We start from the raw sequence: 20,825 nt of genomic DNA, 5'->3' as shown, positions 1-20,825 counted from the left end.
TTATTGCAGCATTCAAACTTCAACTCCATATGTCCTAGGGTACTCCATGTGCAATCCATTTGTGTTGGTTGCAGAAAAACGAAAGAGGAAAAAACGGAGCACTACCAACAGAAAAAATTGAAAAAATACAGAGAAGTGCGTTTCCATAAAAAAATCAATACATTTATTGGGTCATGTAAAAAATGAAGGCATAATCCCACCTATGTGTTTCACGCCATGGCGCTTTATAAAGGTATACATTCAGATTTACAAGATTCTATTTGAGGTCTCAAGGTGCACCAATCACCAACAAGGGGGATCCTCCCGATGACGCACAACGTGTGACGTCAGCACGCTCAGCGAGTGATGTCAACACGCCCGGCGTGTGACATCAACGCACTTAAGCTCACCAATTGAATGTCAAAGCTTTATAGTACTATAACAAACTCGCTGGAACAGACAAGAAAAAACTCTTGAAACAAAAGGAAACCCTGGACACTTTATAATTATATAAAAATCTGTATGTATAACATATACCTCCAATAGCTAATATGAGGAATAATCCCCATATTATATCATTAAAAAACACTGCAAAGAGAGAATTAAAACAAATATGAATAATTAATTGAATACAAATCATTCAAAATATGAACAGAATAAGTAGCATAAATTAAATATATATGCTACAGAAAATTAGTATATTTGAACATATTTTCTGTAGGTTCTAAATGTAAAAATGTCACTGGTATATTGTAGCCTTTTCTGTAGGAGCGCAGGAGCTGTTCTTTCTTTTCCATAAATCTAAGGCCAATCTTTTCACGCAGCAATTGGCTCCATACAGATCATCCACCGGTTTTGGGCTTTTTCTATTCATCACCTCACTTTCACCCAAGAACTGGTTTGAATCGTTGACTGTTTCATAGCCTAATGTTGTAGTTTATAAATTGGTTTTGATAGATAACAAAGAAAATTACCAAAGAAAGATGGAAGGATTAAATCAGAGGTCTTCATCCAGCAGTTGACCATCAAAAGCTGAATGTTGATTATATATTTATATTTAAAAACATTAAGCCTTAATTTCTTGTAAACTACAATGCTATGTCTGAGAAAACAGTACGGTAATTGTCTTTTATGTAGAAGTCTCTAGTACAGTATGTGGAAGTAAAAAGAGGAATTATGATGACATTTGTTTGTATAGTAATTCAACACCAGTATGGCATAGTGTCAACTTTCTTCCCCATTCAGTGACTAGCAGGTCCAGGAAAATATCCACAAATTAGCATTCTTTATGGTAGTTGCAGGTTGTTCTGGGGTAGTTGCAGGTTGTGCTGGGGTAGTTGCAGGTTGTGCTGGGGTAGTTGCAGGTTGTTCTGGGGTAGTTGCAGGTTGTGCTGGGGTAGTTGCAGGTTGTGCTGGGGTAGTTGCAGGTTGTGCTGGGGTAGTTGCAGGTTGTGCTGGGGTAGTTGCAGGTTGTGCTGGGGTAGTTGCATGTTGTGCTGGGGTAGTTGCAGGTTGTACTGGGGTAGTTGCCGGTTGTGCTGGGGTAGTTGCAGATTTTGATTAGAGATGGGCGATTTTGTTTTTTTGCGAATTCTCATCTGCTGGTTTCTTCTGGCCGCAAATCACTGAGAGCGAGACCTTTCAAATTTAATAAGTGTCGCCAGTTGAGTATATACAGTACCCCCTCAGACGTCCCTCCAAATAGATTAGGGAGACTAGCTGGTGGCTAGCAGCACACACTGTCTACTACTAGCATACCTCCAAAGGATATCTGTTTAGTTGATTGTACCTTGTAAGCACTTGAAGCACAAAGTAATATAGCTCAACCCCGTTATAGCGCGATCCGCTACAACGCGGTCTGAGCGTGGCTCAGGAACATCTCCTACCTTTCTTTCCCCCGGCTGGCACCATCACGCGAGCGTTTTTTTTTTTTTTTTTCAATGCAATGCTTTTTTGCTAACGGACACACACACAAACACACACATCAGTAAAGATGAACTCTCCCTGCATTCCCTTGCTGACTCCAACACAAACCCCACTTTCACGTCTGACACCAATGAAATAAGGTGAACAAAAAATAACTTGAGCCTCTTTGTATATCTCTGCTGCTTGCATTTCATACGATCAGTCCTCCAGAGCCCGTTCCCATCTTGTTTGCTGATCTGTTGTGTACCCTGCCCTCACTTTCACTTGCACCCTGTCCCTCCCCCACTACACCCTGCAGGAATCCAGGAGACATTTTAGGAAACCCCCCTCCCAGTATAAAATAAATTCTCCTAATAGCCCCCAAATCATTGCATACCATTACCATAGAAGCATCAATATAAACATTTCAACGAGTGTAAAAACTAAGAGAAGCACTTTAGAAGTTGCTATTTTTTTCTATTTACACAATAATATACTAGGAGAACAAAAAATACTTGGTGTGATCCTGTCCTAAGCAGATGTCATTGGATTTACAAGACTCACGCCAATTTCATTCACTGGAGGTTTCTTATTTACAAGTAGTTTGTCTTTCGCTGAGAGTTGGGGAGGGGAGAGGACACACACACACACACCTCTTACCTTTCTTGATTCTGGGATCGTCTGTGCTGGTGCCTCCTCCCTCACCCGACACCACTTGAGGAGGGGGGGGGGGAAGTCCTGCATGGGGTGGGGGTGCTTCAGGGTTCAGGGACAGCTGAGAGAGTTATCCCAGCTCTCCCCCTCCAGCGGACGCGGAACCCCTGGTTGCAGCAGCCATTTTTTCCGCGATCCCCATTGTAACGCGGTCGCATTATGTGGACCACAAGCACCGCATTATAACGAGGTTCAGCTGTACTATGTACTGTGCGCTATGAGTTACTGAGGCCAGGTGAGATTCAATAAAAGATGAACAGAACAATGGCAACCTCGCTGTACTGGGTTAGAAGAAAATGGGTGGCACCTCCACTGCTCTAGGGATTACACAGTTATAACAGCGGTTTGACAAGCAAGCACTGTTATTTTTTGTAGACCAGATCTGTGAAATCACTTTTATATAGATTGTACAGGAGGCATTTAATTCCTTCTATGTACCTATCTATTTAAGCAGATGGGGTTTCTTTCAGGGTGAAGAAGCCAACGTGTGATTGAATGCATTTAGAGTATTTAATCTGCATTATAAAACAAGCTCTAAATCAGGAGTTTTTTGTTCTGCAAATATAAATATACAGGCTTCGTTCATTGCTTATTTATCTCTTTGCTTAAATTAACACGAAGTACTAGGCCTCACTATTTGGACCAGTGCACATTGTGGTTTGATCAACCCCTGATCTTGTACTTTTTATAATTATATTCTTTTATTATCCCCTTCATTAAACTTTATACAGTGTTTCTGGCCTTAAATTGGGACAAAAGAGATTGCAACGTGGTGTGGGCATCATACACACACACATTTCAAATGGAAATATTACTGTATGCTCATTTGCATGTCTTAGACAGGTCTGCAGCCCTGCTTTTCACCATTATCACCCAGCACACAGTGCTTCCACTGCAGCAAGGGATTCTGGGAAATGACATGCAAATGAGCGCACAGTGCCACCTTTTGCTTCAAAACCATATAACATGGTCCCCTATTCACACACACACACACACACACACACGCACACACACACACACACACACACACACACACACACACACACATACACACACACACACACACACACTCTGATGCCTGGTTGACTCCAAAACCAGAAAATGGTATATAAGGGCTATATGTGGTGCCAGCAGAAAGACTGGGATCCCAAATCAGTCGTGCGTGCAGCAGCCAACACCGGGGACTTCGCCTTACTCTGATAACGACACACAGTTGGAAGCAGGGGAACCTGGTTCAAACCCCGGTGATAATCACCTTATCTCCCTGTGCCTCAGGCACCAAAAAAACATTTTCTGGTAATATATCAGGGTAAACTTACCGCAAGTATAGTTTTATTTTGGTGATGTGAGATTGCACTCAGTATTTGATCAACATTAAATCTGTCACGTGGAACCTTATCTTCTCGTCAATCTTGTGATATGTTCTACATCAGCTGGGGAAACATTGGTCTAACACAGGAAGGGTTTGGTACACTGTAATATCGCCTTATAAATATCTATTTGTAACTCTTCTTAAAAGAAACGTGAGACAATTAGAAGTTATTTGTAATTTTTTATTTAATAAGTCTAAAGCAAGAAAACACTGCTCATATGCGATACAGTATATTGTGAGTTATTCTGTAAAAAGAAAACTGATTACACATGTTGGGGATATTTATCAAAGTGTGCCGGTGGCAAAACGGGTGTATTACTGAACCAGGTCTACTCAAGTAAAGGAATTCCATTAAAACCACTAGGACATTTTTCCTATAAACCTTTAATTAAACACCGCCTCTCACGACTCTTTGTACGCTGAAATGCTCTGGTAGGAGCACGCTGACAGCACCCTGATCGCCACATGGTCATCAGTGAGTAACCATATCATTATATGTTGCTTAGTCAAGGTGACTTTTACTACAATCAAGGTCCAACATAGCCATTGACACCCATACAAGATATACCGGCCACGGCGACGGTAGAACTCGGCGCTCATTTTCTTGGGGGATTTGTGGTCAGCCAGTTGCGTGCTCGGGGTGGGGGGCGTGTTGGGGGGGCACGGCCATGACATCATGAAGCTGGTTCGCCCTCATTGGGCGAAACCGCTCGTGACGCGCCAGCGAGTGGCAAAAACAAATTTGCTTGTCTCTGCAAGCAGCTGAGTGCCGTGCGCTCATGGGAACGCGCATGCTCAGCATCACTATGGCCGCAGCCTTGGAGCCCCAATCTTTACTTACTGCAGTTACATTGTATTGTATTGTATTGTATGTCTTTATTTATATAGCGCCATTAATGTACATAGCGCTTCACAGTAGTAATACATGTGGTAATCAAATAAATAACAGATAATATAAATAACAGATCATGGGAATAAGTGCTTTAGACATAAAAGTAACATTAAGGAAGAGGAGTCCCTGCCCCGAGGAGCTTACAGTCTAATTGGTAGGTAGGGAGAAAGTACAGAGACAGTAGGAGGGAGTTCTGGTAAGTGCGTCTGCAGGGGGCCAAGCTTTGTGTATCATGTGTTCAGAATATCTACAGTGCTATTCATATGCTTCTTTAAGCAAGTGGGTCTTAAGGTGGGTCTTAAAGGTGGATAGAGAGGGTACTAGTCGGGTACTGAGGGGAAGGGCATTCCAGAGGTGTGGGGCAGTCAGTGAAAAAGGTTTAAGGTGGGAGAGGGCTTTAGATACAAAGAAGACATCCTTGAGCAGAACGCAAGAGTCGGGATGGTGCATAGTGAGAAATTAGGGCTGAGATGTAAGGAGGGGCAGAAGAGTGTAAAGCTTTAAAAGTGAGGAGAAGAATGGAATGTGAGATGCGGGATTTGATCGGAAGCCAGGAGAGGGATTTCTGAGGGGAGATGCTGAGACAGATCTAGGAAAGAGTAGAGTGATTCTGGCAGCAGCATTTAGGATAGATTGTAGGGGGGACAGGTGAGAGGCAGGAATGTCGGACAGCAGGAGGTTACAGTAATCAAGACGGGAGAGAATGAGGGCCTGAGTCAGAGTTTTAGCAGTCGAGCAACAAAGGAAAGGGCGTATCTTAGTTATATTGCGGAGGAAAAAGCGACAGGTTTTAGAAATGTTTTGAATGTGAGGGGCGAATGTGAGAGAGGAGTCGAGTGTGACCCCTAGGCAGCGTGCTTGGGCTACTGGGTAAATGATTGTAGTTCCAACAGTAATGTGGAAGGAGGTAGTAGGGCCAGGTTTGGGAGGAAGTATGAGGAGCTCTGTTTTAGCCATGTTGAGTTTAAGGCGACGGAGGGCCATCCAGGATGATATAGCAGAGAGACATTCAGAAACTTTGGTTTGTACAGCAGGTGTAAGGTCGGGTGTTAAAGTATATTTATGTGTCGTCAGCATAGAGGTGATATTTAAACCCAAAAGATGTTATTAGGTCACCTAGAGAGAGTGTGTACAGAGAAAAGAGAAGAGGTCCTAGGACGGAGCCCTGGGGTACCCCCACAGAGAGATCAATAGAGGAGGAGGAGGTGCTAGCAGAAGAGACACTGAAAGTACGATGGGAGAGGTAGGATGAGATCCAGGATAGAGCTTTATTCCGAATACCAATAGTATGTAGAATATGAAGGAGAAGAGGGTGGTCTATGGTATCAAATGCTGCAGAAAGGTCGAGTAATATGAGCAGAGTGTAATGACCTCTGTCTTTGGCAGCATGGAGGTCGTCAGTTATTTTAGTGAGGGCTGTTTGCATGGAGTGAGCAGTGCGGAAGCCAGATTGTAGAGGGTCTAGGTGTTGAAAAAATGGAGCAAGCGAGAGAATACAAGACGTTCAAGGAATTTAGAGGCAAAAGGCAGGAGGGAAACAGGTCGATAGTTAGAAAGACAGGTAGGGTCAAGCTTGCTGTTTTTGAGTAATGGTATGACTGTTGCATGTTTGAAGGAGGATGGAAAGGTTCCAGAGCAGAGGGAGGAGTTAAAAATGTGTGTGAGCGTAGGGATTATAGTAGGAGCAAGAGGTTTTAGGAGATGGGTGGGAATGGAGTCGAGAGGGCAAGTGGTAGAGGGAGAAGAGGCGATCAACAGCGACACATCCTCCTCTGAGACAGTGGAAAAAGAGTCAAAGAAGGCAGGAGGAGAGTTAAGAAGAGGTGTAGGATGGGAGGAAGGAACAGAGGGGATGTTCTGACGTATGGATTCCACCTTTTCCTTAAAATAGTCAGCAAAGTCCTGAGCGGAGATGGAGGAAGGCGATGCAGCTTACCGTGGTTTGAGTAGAGTATCAAAGACAGAGAACAGTCGGCGTGGGTTAGACTTGTGCATGTTGATTAGTGCAGAAAAGTAGGCTTGTTTAGCTTGCGAGAGGGCAGAGTTGAAACAGGATAGCATAAATTTGTAGTGAAGGAAGTCTGCGAGAGTGTGAGACTTCCTCCAAAGGCGTTCAGAGGAACGAGTGGAGGAACGCAGCATGCGCGTGTGGGAATTTAGCCAGGGTCTAGGGTTAGAAGGGTGAGGGTGGCAGAGAGAAAGTGGGGCATGTAGATCAAGAGAGGAGGACAAGGCAGAGTTGTAGTTCCTGACCAGTTTGTCAGGGTCTGTAGCAGAGCTGAGAGAGGAGAGGGAGGAGCGTAAAGTGGACTCAAAGTCAGGCAAGTGAATAGAGCGCAGGTTTACATTAGTTTAAAGCAGGCCTGCACAACTCCAGGCCTCGAGGGCCGCAAACAGGTCTGGTTTTCAGGATATCCCTACTTTAGCACAGCTGGCTCAATAAGTGGTTCAGCATGACTGAGCCACTAATTGAGCCAGCTGTGCTGAATTAGGGATATCCTGAAAACCTGGCCTGTTTGCAGCCCTCGAGGACTGGAGTTGTGCAGGCCTGGTTTAAAGGAATAATCCAAGCAATATCATACATGTATTTTTTTTTAAAATAAATCACTTCTGTAGTATACGATAATACTGTACTTTCTATATTTTAATTTTAAAATTAAAGTCTTTATACCATTTTAAATGAGTTTTCATGTACTGAGCATCCTTTTATTTCTATAACCGGTTTTATCACATCTCCGCAGCAGTGCAAGATATTTGTAACACTTTCCTGTTTGTGATAATTTGTTGCCAATATTCCCGACAGTTTGAGTTGCAAACTGTAACAATAGATACTGTTGCCATAGTAATAGAAGAATACATTGTAGCTGCTAAGTTACACTGACTGGAGGATTGATTTGAAACTGAAAAGGCCGCCATTTAATGAATCCTGGGAAGCAGGGTCTTTGCTGCGATCTCGGGAGAACGAATCGATTGGCAGCTTAGGTCATTAGTTTTCAAATTAATATATAAGCATCATTTGATTACCTTTATTGAAAACTAATGACCTAAGCTGCCAATCAAATGATGCTTATATATTAAAAAAAAAATATATTTTTTTTTTTGAATTTTTTTTTTAAGCTGTTTGGACTGCCTCTTTAAGGCAGATCATTTTTATTGTTAAATTGTTTAAAGGTTGTTTTTTTTTGGCGCGTTCAGGGCTGTGGTTACAAACGTCACCAGACTCATTTAATGAGATTTTGCTTCTGGTTGGACCACTCTTTTCCTTTCTATCTGGGTCAAAGTTCTCAGCCAAGTCTGACGACACAAATTCATCTGACTAAAGTATGATTCACATGTAATGCAAGCAATTGTAATGCAAGTTGCTCTATACCTGATTACACTTTGATTTTGGACTCCGGGTACATCCCCATTTTCCGTGAATCAAACCAACCTCATAGCCCACATCACCACCCAAAATGAGACAAAACTAGAATTGGAAGGAAATGACACAGTATTTAATGATTTAAAAATTTGGAATAACTATAACAAGACACAATATGGGGGATTGCCAGGCAAACTCTACCCACAACGCAAGGGCTATGGATACTGTGCCCGAACACCAGCTATTGCTTGCTGACACAGCCTGACCGTTTCCAAAAAGGTCTCCAGGAGACCCCAAAAGAAGAAGATGTCCTTTAAAGCTGCAGTTCAGTCAATATCCTGCATGTGTGGGTTTTTTTAATAAATCAGTTCTGTAGTAAGAAAAAATACTTTTAGCATTTTCTGTTTTAAAAACAACAACTTTGAAAGACCAATTTTTTTGTATTCTATTTTAACAACCATTTGCTAAGGCACTGCCCCTTCATGTCCTGTCACAAGACCTGGCACACCCCTTTGTCAGCCCTGCCCTCCCTCTAGCACATGTCGGTGCAGGAGTGCTCATGAATATTCATAAGCTTCCACTGAGAGACAGAAGCAGAAGAAAAACAGATCCCTTCACTAATTATGTCACCAAATTTCACCTATCAATACATGGAGAACGAATTGACCTGCAGCTATACAGTTCTTTAGGTAATTAGAGATTGCACACATGAAACTATTGAAGTAAAAAAATAAATTAAAAAAAAAAAAGACTGAACTGCAGCTTTAAACCCACCAACCCCGGCCAATAGTGGAGAGCCTTCTCATCCAGCCATACAAAAGGCTGCATTGTTAATCGGCCAGAGCCATCTTCAGAAGGAACAGCATGCCTGCAGCACCCAGCCCCATTCAAACCCCATAAAAGCCCCCATTGTGACAAGTTAACAGTCAACTTCCCCTGATGCTGCTTTAAAAAAAAAAAAAAATTATATATATAAATAATATATATAAAATTATATATATAGATAAATAAATAAATGTGTATATATATATATATATATATATATCTATATCAGCCGGCACGCCACTAGCAAAAAACGTATAAGCAAGTGCATGTTCCATAAACAATAGTATAGAATAAAGATACCGTGTGAACCTGAGGAAGGTCCTGTTTAGGGACCAAAACATTGTTATTTTGTGCTTTGTTACGAATACAGGTCTTTCATCTGCTCATGTCTGAGTGCTATCTCCTGATTTCGTGTCCCACGGTACTGTTAATATATATATATATATATATATATATATATATATATATATATAAAAAGAAAAGAGGCGCATGCCACATAGCGTAAATCTGTGTTGATCTTTTATTATCAAAAATAGAAGTACAAATAGCACACTCACGAGTGTAGCTAGAACATGCGCATTGAGAGATACATTATCTCAAAAAGATGGTACTCATCTGGGCCTTCTAATGTTCCAAAGCAAAGGACAATCACTCCGAATGCAGGCTCCATGATGAAATATACAAGTCCATGCCTTTGAAACATCCAGGAAACGAACAGCAACAAAGCTAACCAATTGTATCAACTTAACCACTGTAAGTATGCGCAAGTGTCTCAATACACTAGCCGCTTGTGGACGTGATGACATCATACGTCTAAACATCCGGGTCCCAAATAGTTCCGCCAGCACGTGACTTCAGCAGGGGTATGAGGTGTCTGTTGCCTATTTTTAATCCAAAGACCAGCTTGACATTGAGATCATTACGGGCATCAAGTGAAAACCTTAACAAGGATGTAACGTGATGGAATACATGGAGAGGGTGTATAGAAAGACATGAAAAACCATTTATATTAAGCACACTATTGTAGAATAAAAACCATGAATGCAACAATAGACAATTTATAAAATGGAACAGCGCATTTGAAAAACACTAATAGAACAGAGACCACTTATGCAAATGGGTAAAAGAAAAATTAAGTAAAAAATCATATGTTCTTGCATATGATAAATGTTATAAAATGTATAAAAATACTACATGAAAACATTCCCCCAATTAGGCTGCGGCCACGGTGACGCTAGAACTCGGCGCTCATTTTCTTGGGGGATTTGTGGTCAGCCAGTTGCGTGCTCGGGGGTGGGGGCGTGTTGGGGGGCACGGCCATGACATCATGGAGCTGGTTCGCCCTCATTGTTTAATAAATGCAATAATATTCCATTTTAATAACAAATGATAGCTATATATATTTATAGATTTATTGTGTGTGTGTGTGTGTGTGTGTGTGTGTGTGTGTATGTATATATATGTGTGTGTGTGTGTGTGTGTGTGTGTGTGTGTGTGTGTGTATGTCTCTATCTATCTATCTATCTATCTATCTATCTATCTATCTATATATATATATATATTGTGCGTGTGCTAAGAGTCTTTGTTCCTGGAATGAGCGCAGTGTTGTACAGATTCCTGTACTGGTCTTTTGCTGAGTTCTATATGAGACGGGTAATAGCAGAACTTACAGTGCAACCTAGAAGCCAGGAAGCACTGACTGGGACCTCCCACTGTCCATTCCCCTTTCAGCTCCGAAGTGTACAGTAGACCTTAGGCTGCGCCTTACTCTGGCTTTGGATAGTCGTCTCATATATGCCTGAACACCGTGTGGGTGATGAACCAGACCTTCAGCATGAGAACTCAAGGTACACCATCATATCGCGTCGTTATGGAGCCTGCTTTGTTCTGTAGCTCACTCTTTCATTTCCGTGATCCTTTCTCTGTATATTTCTCAATAGCTCGTCTTACTTATTATATTTTCCTAATCTGTAATTACCCTTACATTTCTCTCACTTTCTCTGCTCCCGAGTCCCAGCCCCTTCCCTGGCAGAGAGGTGCAGTGCAGTGCATTGCAGGCACGCCTGCTTGCAAAGTGGTTAACCCCTCATGTGCAATATTTCCAATAAGGCCACATGTCTTAAGAGCTGCTAGGAGTCTTACAATTCAATTAAATAGAGCTCAATTAAAATGAATTTTTGGGTTCAGAGGGTTTGCAGCATATTTAAAGGTGCAATCCAATGTAGCAGGTTAAAAATTATGTTTTTTAAGAAACTGATCAGTGTTATTGGCTTCCTTAGAAAGATCCAATCCCCCTCGAAATAACAGTTAAAACTGTAATCCCCTTAGAAGATATCATTAGATGATATGTCACTGGGGTGTTTTGTTTGTTTTCCTCTGGATCAATATACTGTAAGTACAAATATAGGATAAAGTATCTGTCGTCTAAATTTAACATAGGTTGAACTTGGTGGATGTGTGTGTTTTTTCAACCTCGTCTACTATGTAATTGTGTAACTATGTCACTATGTAACTTATTTGTAACGTGTGAAAAATAAATGTGTTGCTGGTCTCCGTGAGCCCCGGATTTAAGTACATCTAGTTATGCTTCTCAGTTTGCAAACTAACTATGAATCCATCATTAGTCAAACAAGTAACAGAGCAAAAAGAACAATTTAGCCATGGCTTTGGGTACTGACAAACAGTCTCATCACCCAAAACATTAAATATATTTGTACAAACGCTCCAAAGCTCTGACTTTAAAATACTTATACAGTACATGTTAATCCGTTCCATTGCACCTATTAAACATGTCACTGTCATTAGGTCACTTTCGTCCTCCGAGGGACAGCCCCTGGAATTGGAGGGACGTTGGCCAAGGCTTCCAATGTCTCTCTGTTTTTATTGTAACCCAGTGTTCGTCACCATGTTTGACAACACTTCATTAAGTGTTTGCAACTGCAGAAGGTGCTGGCCCTGCTACTGTGTATGCTTAGAAAGGGACAATCCCTTCTAGGAAAATATAATGGGATCAGTTATTAGTTTTTGAAAGCTCTTTGTGGAGCAAAAATGTGGGTTTGTTTGACAGGTTGTTATTATTGCACTTCCCCTTCACAAGCCTGTCAGCTGCCACTGGAAGCTTATCGTACTGCTGCAGCTTTCCACAAACTGCCCAATCTTTACTGGTCATGAACGGGAACCTTTGATTAGCCAATGCTTATCAATCACTCCTTCCTGACTGTACAGCAGTGATGTTCAGTGGTAAAACTCCCGTCACACTTAGTTCAGAATTGTAAATCTAATGAGATAATTAGCTGCACAACTTTCTCAGTGGTTGGGCTCTCGTCTAAGCCAGTTGAACACCATTTTCTGCCTTTGAATAATAGCCAAATATAAAACCGCAATGTCATTAAGAGTTGCACTGTCGCAGTTTATTCTGGGGGTCACTTTCCTGGGCTGGTCGGTGAATAATTCATGCCAATCACTAACGAGTTTGTGAATGATCCTCATTTATCGGCGTCATGGCCCCCAGATACGGCCCCTCCTTTTGCGCCAGGCAGCGGTGAATACAACGGCGGTAGCAGGGTGGGCTTGATTTTCATTTATCAGGTGTTACCTAACCTGCTTTTGTGCAAGTACCTGTTCTCTGCAAAACTGTTACAATCTTATTGATCCATTTTTCGTTTAAAAAGTAGTATAATTGGAAGCTTATTAAAGCAATAATCCTACTTTTCAAATTTTTTTTTTTACAGTTATAGGTTTTAAGCAGGGTGTTTCCGGAGCTGAACCACGTTAATTTCAGCGCCGGATATCTCCTGCTTCTAGAGATAGTTACCTCCTGCAGGGTGTGCCAGTAGCAGCTATCGAAATGGTGGATTTAAAGCTCCTGCATCACGGGATGCCATGACATCATCCCTTGGGGCTTCCCATTGGCTCGCTTGACCAGAACAATTAAAGCTGTAGAGCTACTACCGGTATCACCTACGGAAGTAAGTATCCCTTGAAGTAGGGGGTCCCCGGAGCTGAAATGAATGGTGTTCAGCCCCAGAGACCCCCTTCTCACTTAAGGGAAAAGGTTTTTAGGAAGGGAGCATCTTCTTCTTTAACTTAGCATAATGGCAGAGAGAAAACTCCATGTGGATCTACCCATGATGAGTATCCTGATTCAATCACTTTGTTATAGGTTCCACAAGATTATTGCACTTACAGATATAGGGGGTTATTCATTAAATTGTCATAGTCTCTCTCTCTGACATGCTGCCTGTGCCAGACTCCCAAGTACACAACATTGTCTTTCAAACATAAAACCTTTACTTTACAATTAAATGTAGCCATCTTACCCCCACCCTAAGTGAGGTTGGGGGGGGGGAGGGGTAGGTGTATCTGACTACTTATCAGTGTGGTGCTGTACCTGTTTGGCAACCAGGAGGGCTGAGCTTCCGCCACGGGGAACCTGGGGTATATACTTATCTTCACGGTGCAGCGCCTCCACTGATGAGGGATCCCAACGTGGTGGGAGTGTGCCCTCACCAGAACAACCATACAGTAAATACACACACTGGGAATAAACAGTATTTACTGAGCATCATCGTGATAACCTTCGCATAACTCTGATTGCATAACATCAAGACATCAACATGTCATATATGAATAACATTACAACCCAGATGTGCATACCATCCCATCACCCACATAGCCATCTGTGTACCAAGGTGCCAGGGCACTTAACCTCTGAGTGTCCACGAGCTGTAAAGTTAGTATGAGTGTGAGGGACAGCGCTTCCCTGTGTTGGGGCCCGTTGGTGCACTTAATGTATACTACCTTCCTTGTTATTGTCCTAACCAGGAGATCAGGAGATAACCTTGAGTGATCAGCAGCTCCGCAACGTGATCCCACGATGCACAGCGCCGCTCTCTGCAGGAATGGGTACACACGCTGACTTCACAGGGGAGGGGTCCCCAGCCGGATGATCCTTTGCGAACTGTGTCTCTTATGGAGTCAGATACTCTTTCAGCACAGGCTGCACTGGCATTCAGGCAATGTCCTGCAGCATATCTCTCTCTAATGCTATATAAAAGGGTTCCTGCATTAAGGCCTTCCCTATAGCAAGCACTCAGAACACATCTGCAGTGGCTCATGGGACTAACTGGGCCCTGGGGGATTAACCTCTGCCTAGTCCCTGGAGCACTGCCCCGTGGACCAACCTGCAGCTTCAGGCTCCTGGTCTTCACTGGCTGCTTCCTGTTCCAGCATGCAATAGTCTTTCCTGCTCCTCCAGCAGAATCCTGCAGCCTTACTGGCTCCCTGGTGTCAGGTGGTGTCACTGCCCCTGAGCATCATGGAGCTTGTAGTCCTGTCTGCAGCCTTTAACATAGGGAGCCTCGTGTTCTCCCTCTAATGGCCGCCGCTCTGCACCTCGCACTCGTGTGCCCCTGAAATGGCCGCCGCGGAGTTGCCCTGCTCATGCGCAACCTCCCAGGCACTCTGGTAGCTTCTCGCCACTTCCGCGCATGCGCGCGCATGCACCAAACATGGCGGCGCCCTGCGGAGGGAACCACCAGCGACTCCATCGCTCTGCCGCACATTTCCCAGATATCCGAGGGTAAGGAGGGGGGGGGATGGGGGAAACGGGAGCGCGGGGAGACCGGAAGGTACCTGGCTACATAAATAAAAGGTAAATCTTCAAAAATAAAAAGGTTAATTTTCAACAATAAGGTAAATTGAGTGTCTCTCTCTTTTCTCTCTCTGCCCCCTGTCCTGCTCTGAGTCTCCCTCTCATACCCTCATGCCACCCTGCCTTCTCCTGCCAATACAAAATGGCAGCAGGGAACAGTAGGCTAGGTTGCTTGTAAGTCATAGGTCCTTATTTAATATGTTGTGAAGCCACTTCCCAATGCTAGAGAAGAGATTAGCTACATTCAAATCAACCGGGCAACAATATTTGCAAGAGCAGGGAAGCAGATTCCAAGCATCTGGAATAATGCCCTTAGACTCAACAGATATATCAATTCTCCCTTGTTTTCAATGTTCTTTGTAGTGAGTTTGAGGTCTTCATTGCCAGATAAGAGGAGAACTACATGGGACCCAGTAAAAATAATAACAACTGCAGTTTTCATATATATACTGTATATAGTGCAAGTAAAACTTTTCTTTAAGGGAGATTTCATTTCTATAAGGAAGCCGATTGGTGTCCATTACATTTATAATCTATTTCCTCAGGCAAAATATAGATATAAAATTGCATTTTTAATTATATTAGTCGCATGAAGCTGAAACGAAGGTTGGTGCAGTTAATAGGAGCTACAAATAGTTGCTTTGACACAAATTTTTTTTATCCCAATGATGGTAATTGTAAGACAGTTGTTAAAGCAGGAATATGGATTAACTTTAAAAAAATATATATATGTATTATTTGTTTATTAAAGGTTTGAAGCTGGAGGTCTCTGAAGCTGAACCCCATTAATGTCAGCTCTGTGGACCCCTTGCTTCCAGAGATACTCATCTCTGTAGTGGTGCGGTTATCCCTGCAAGCAGAGAAACTGTGATCCTTAATCTAATGGTGGTGTTTAAATGTCCCGCATCACATGGGCCAATAGGAAGCCTTGACGTCATCCGGTGAGACTTCCTGTTGGCCCGCGTGACCTGGACCTTTAAACTCTGCAGAGATACCAGCACCCCCTATGGATGTAAGTATCTCTGGAAGCAGGGGGTCCCGGGAGCTGAAATTAACAGGGTTTAACTCCGGAGACCCCCTACTTCAAACGTATCACAAAAAAAAAAATTGTGTGTGTATATATGTATGTATATATATATATATATATATATATATATATATATATATATATATATGTATATGTATGTGTTTTTTTGTTTTTTTAAAGTTAACCCGTATTGCTTCTTTAATCAAGTCACGGAGGTACAGACTGTTTGCTAAAGAAGTGTATAAAACCTCAGACCTGGTATGAGTAAAAATGGTGCACAAATACTGTGATCACGGTCGTGATTGGAGCCGTGGTATGATAAGAGTTGCTGCTGATCGCTGTGAAGACCCGCGCTGCGGCTGCTCCAGCAGCGCCCCCTTGCAGACTTCTCTCTCTCTCTTTTTTTTTTTTAAACATCGATTTTACGACGCATCCCAATTTCAGACATGTTAAAATGGGGGAAAAGGTGCGTCTTAGAATCGAGGAAATACGGTAATTCATCCTTAAATAGGAGACGGTGGTAGAAGGGTCATATTTTTCCCTTTCAGTTAGTGTTCAAACCTCATTCCTTCTAATTTGATAATTATTTTATGACGTTTCTTGTGCATCCATTACAAAAAGGTACCGGAGCTCGGTTCCTCACAATAATTTCCCTAATTTACTTTTGTTACTTGTCACGGTAGCTTGTGACAGGCTGTAATTTACACCAAAAATATATATAAAAATATATACACCTGGGTTTGAACTGGGACGAGACTTAGATATGATAAAATATAATTTATTCCTTGATAAAGGTGAACACAACAGATTATACAAATAACAGCAAAATATAGACACTTACTTAAAGATTATGACAAGAAAGCCATCAGGATTACAGGCTGGGCCATTTCTTCCATAGTTCAGCTGACATCACAGCAAGACAGGCAAAGTTATGAAGCACATGCAGGACATGGAAACATGAAGCCTTGCATGCAGGCATCAAGACATTACATGAAGACTAACAACGGATATATGGGGAACAGCCGGTTATGAACCTTTTGTCCCTCTATCTGTAACATTAAGTACCTGTGATTGGTTTCCCATTATCTCCAGCCAATCTTTGATGGGGGAACACATTTTGGGACAGGCCCCCCTGCTAGCTGGCCCATGCGCAGTAGAACTCTGGGGTCTCCTTTCTGAGGCCCCACATAGGCAAATGGAATGCCAGCCAGTTTACTCATCTGGCTCTCTAGCAAGATAACCTTTGTTGGACAGTGATAAGTGGGACACTTGGAGACTGCTCTGGTTTGAGCCTCCTCCGTCCTTAAATCATAAGGGAGGGTGACAAGACCCTTTGAACAATACTTAAATACTAGACATTGGGGCGCCTCTGGGGACCATCTGCTATCCTGGTATGCAAAGGAATTTCTCTTTGTCCATACCTTGGGACACAGTATTAAAGGACTATTAACCCTTGTACTTCCGGATGGATTCTAGTGTGTGTATGATGCAGACACTGAGTTTACAATGACACAGGGGAAACAGGGAAATACACCTTTACAGGTTATAACAGGGTTAAATCACATTTCTGGACCTCAGTCCAGTTAACCCCTTGTCTCCCTGGTGAGGTTAAAAGGTGGCCAATTGGGAATTGGGGTTTAACCCCTTTAATCCCGGGCCAAATCCTCTCCATCGTCACATTACTTTCATTCTACTTTCTATTAATCCCCTGTTCATGTTTATTTAATGTTTGTAAGATGCTACTGTTTGAAGAAGCACTAGTCGGTATGGCCATCCTGTGTCTAACACCATGGTGTTCAACCTTTTTTGTTGATTAAGGAACAAAATAATTGTGACATTCTACAGAACCCCAACCCTCTCTAATAGCGCATCTGAGATGAGATGCATTGTAAATTCTTCTGTATTTGGTCCAAATTTGCAATTACCTGAAAATTACACAGAACCCTTTAAGGATGCCTGTGGAACCCAAGGATTTCCATCAACCACCAGTTGAAAAACACTGGTCTAACCAATCGGTAACCACAGCATAGGCACTAGAAGCAGATGGTTTGAAGAAGGATGCAAGTGTTAAAAAAGGACATTTGTTGACATATTAGGCTGAAAAGACATGCACTTTATCATGTAGTAGTAAAGATAAGAACAGAAAATATTCTATAAAATGCTCTATTTATTTTCTGACCATAAAAAAAAATGAATGACTGTCTTTGTTTTTATTTTCTAGAGAAATCTTCTTTTTTGTCTCTGAAAAAATCCTGAATGGTTTCGGAAACATTTAAAACATGGATGAGACTAATTCTTGCTATGAGGCCCCTATTCCAGAACATAGGATCTCATTTGTCTCCTCGCCACTACGTGCGGTCATCCGAATGCGCCGAAAGATGCGCACATTGAAGAAAAGTCGTCTTCAGCTGGGATTGACTGGTGAAAATTCCTTGGAAAGTGGACAACTCGGTCTTCCCCATCGGCAGCTCTCCAACGACAAATCATCACTATTTAACTCCACAAGTTGTAAGAAGCCTCCTTTTTTTACTTTTGACTCTCCCACCTTGGAACAAGTTGAGTTACGTAATCAGAGACGCAAGAAGAAACGCAGGTCGTCCAGGCCTGTGCTATATCCAGGGAATGGAAAAAAATACCTTCCAATTGAGCACAAGAGTAAAGCCAAACGTTGCCTTTTATTGCTTATAGGAATAATTTGCTTTCAAATCCTAAACGCTATTGAGAATTTGGATGATAACCTCCAAAAATATGACTTGGAAGGGCTTGAGAAAACCATGCAGCGTGAAGTATTTGGGCAGAAACTGGCCATTGAAAGAATAATTAACCTTTTCAAGGACTATCTGGCCACTCATTACCATAACAAGCCCCTGGTCATCTCCTTAAATGGTCCTAGTGGAGTTGGGAAGAGCCACATGGGTCGGCTATTGGCCAAGCACTTCCGTTCAGTCATGGACAATGATTTTGTGCTTCAATATTACGTGATGCATAACTGCCCAGAAGACAGCAAAATTGAAACTTGCCAGAATGAACTATCTGGTCTGATATCTGATACAGTAACGAGAGCAGAAACAGAAGAGAAGATTCCAGTGTTTGTATTGGATGAGATGGAGCTCATGTCTCCAGTTCTTTTGGATGTGTTAAAAGGGTACTTTGAAATGAACCAAAGCAATGAGTATCTCAATGCTGTTTATATCCTGATCAGCAATTTGGGAGGCAACGAGATTACAAAATTCGTTCTGCAGAATGCTTCCAGTGATGTCTTAAATGTGCAGCAGGAGCTTCACAACATAGTACTCTCTTCCCTGAGGCAGCATCATTCAATTTGGGATGTTGCTGAAATTGTCCCTTTTACCCTGTTGGAAAAGAGCCATATTGTAAACTGTTTCTTAGATGAGCTACTTAGGGAAGGCTTTTATCCAGACAATAGCAACATAGAAAACCTAGCGGGCCAGCTAAACTATTACATTAAGGAGGACAAACAGTACTCCATAACAGGCTGCAAACAGGTTGTAGCCAAAGTCAACCTTCTACATACATACATGTGAACTCTGATTTAAGTGCTTTGTGACTTAAACCCTTTGATGCTAGAGTGGCCAGCAGCACACTGTTGCCCCCGCTGGTAGGGAGTGGTTGAATACAGCAAAGCACTTAAGTCTTACGAAATAGCTCCAAAGAATTTGTCGTGTATTAAAATGTGTGTTGATGTTAAATATTCCAGCTTATCAAACTAAATCAGTGATAACCCTGTGGCTGTCCTGCAGATTCTGCTCACTGTCCTTCTTATTCAGACAGAGAGAGAGAGGTTAAGTAAAGGGAGCTGAGTACTGTTGGTAACGGTGAGAGAGGAGGGTGTAAAACCACATCAGTGAAAAAATTTGGTTTGCATTGTACTTCATCATGTCACATCACTAACCAGAAAAAATGCAGAAGTATTTATCCCACTAGAATACAAGACTAATAAAACCCTCCGGCACTCCAACTCAATGCAAGCTTAACTTCCACCACACATCATTCAACAGGTTCGCGATCACTAGACCAGGAACCAGGAGTAGACATTAATTGTATGACCAGAGATGTTGTAGGCAAAGCCCAGTGTCAATGCTCATTTTCCACATGGTTCGGAAAATAAAATATCCCTGAGAGATGTTAATTTAAATTAAATGAATAAAGATCAGATGACTTATCAAGTTGTTCTGTGTATTTTATTTTTCATGCTGTCACGTTGACGGTTCGCTGGGAACACGTAGCAGGGTTAAAACCTGATAACATCTCCAATCTCCTTTTTGTTAAATCATTAACACTAAATAGCAACAGAATCGTCTCCAGTTTGGCTGTATTCATCTTTCACCAATTTATTGATGAAAAGTGAAGGCAGTGTTACCAGTAAAAATATATATGTAAAATAGTGCTAACTCTGAACGATCTGATCATAATGATGAGAAATCTAAACTATATACATTGATTAAATGTGCATACAAAACAAGGGATGAGATTAAAAAAAAATAATCAGTAGATATACATTTTACAAAATCCCATACAAAAAAAAAATCTTCAAAATTAAACATTTATAGTAGAGGCGGGGTGGGTGGGGGGAGGGGGGTTCCTTCGAGGGAAAGAGGTAAAATACAAATTGTGAGAGCATTCTCAGATGTTTTGTACAGTTCCAAACAGCTTTTGAATTACAATTAAACTACAAGTCCACATTAGAAGCAGGGGTTTCACAGAGCACGACCCCATTCATTTCAGCTGTGGGGACTCCCCGAGATACATACTGGGAAAGGTTCCGCCGGTACTTCCTGGTTATTTAAATCCCCTGCATCACGCTGGCCAATAGGCCTATCCTATTGGCCCGCATCACGCGGGAGAATTAATCGTCCATTTTGTTTCCCCTGCAGATGATGTACCGGCGCTAACTTAGCCGTAAGTATCTCGGGAACCAGGAGGTTCCTCGAGCTAAAAGTGTTTCAGCTCTGGGGGTTCCCCTGCTCCCCCTCAAAAATGGGACAGAAAAAACACCCGCAGGGGGAACTGCACCATTAACTGGTTCGCTAATGGATGCACTTTTTACCTTTTAGTCTAAAAATGATTTTTACAGCC

At 42.2% G+C, this 20,825-nt stretch overlaps 1 protein-coding gene across 4 annotated transcripts in view; it reads left to right on the top strand.

Moving 5' to 3' along the window:
• The window catches only part of TOR4A (torsin family 4 member A), a 57,336-nt gene extending 37,425 nt beyond the window's left edge, over positions 1–19,911 (top strand). For 2 of the 4 annotated variants that reach the window (XM_075579264.1, XM_075579263.1), the window contains exons 2-3: positions 10,780–10,895; positions 17,950–19,911. In XM_075579264.1, the coding sequence (XP_075435379.1) occupies positions 18,008–19,273 (1,266 nt within the window). In that variant the 5' untranslated portion in view covers positions 10,780–10,895; positions 17,950–18,007 and the 3' untranslated portion in view covers positions 19,274–19,911. The remainder of the gene's footprint in view (positions 1–10,779; positions 10,896–17,949) is intronic. The other 2 variants (XM_075579266.1, XM_075579265.1) reach the window with 1 other exon arrangement.
• The last annotated feature ends 914 nt before the right edge of the window (positions 19,912–20,825 follow it).

The sequence above is a fragment of the Ascaphus truei genome, chromosome 21 (assembly GCF_040206685.1).
Source record: "Ascaphus truei isolate aAscTru1 chromosome 21, aAscTru1.hap1, whole genome shotgun sequence".
Lineage (NCBI taxonomy): Eukaryota > Metazoa > Chordata > Amphibia > Anura > Ascaphidae > Ascaphus > Ascaphus truei.
The sequence above is the reverse complement of the archived record's forward strand: the minus strand, read 5'-3'. Positions and strand labels throughout refer to the sequence as shown.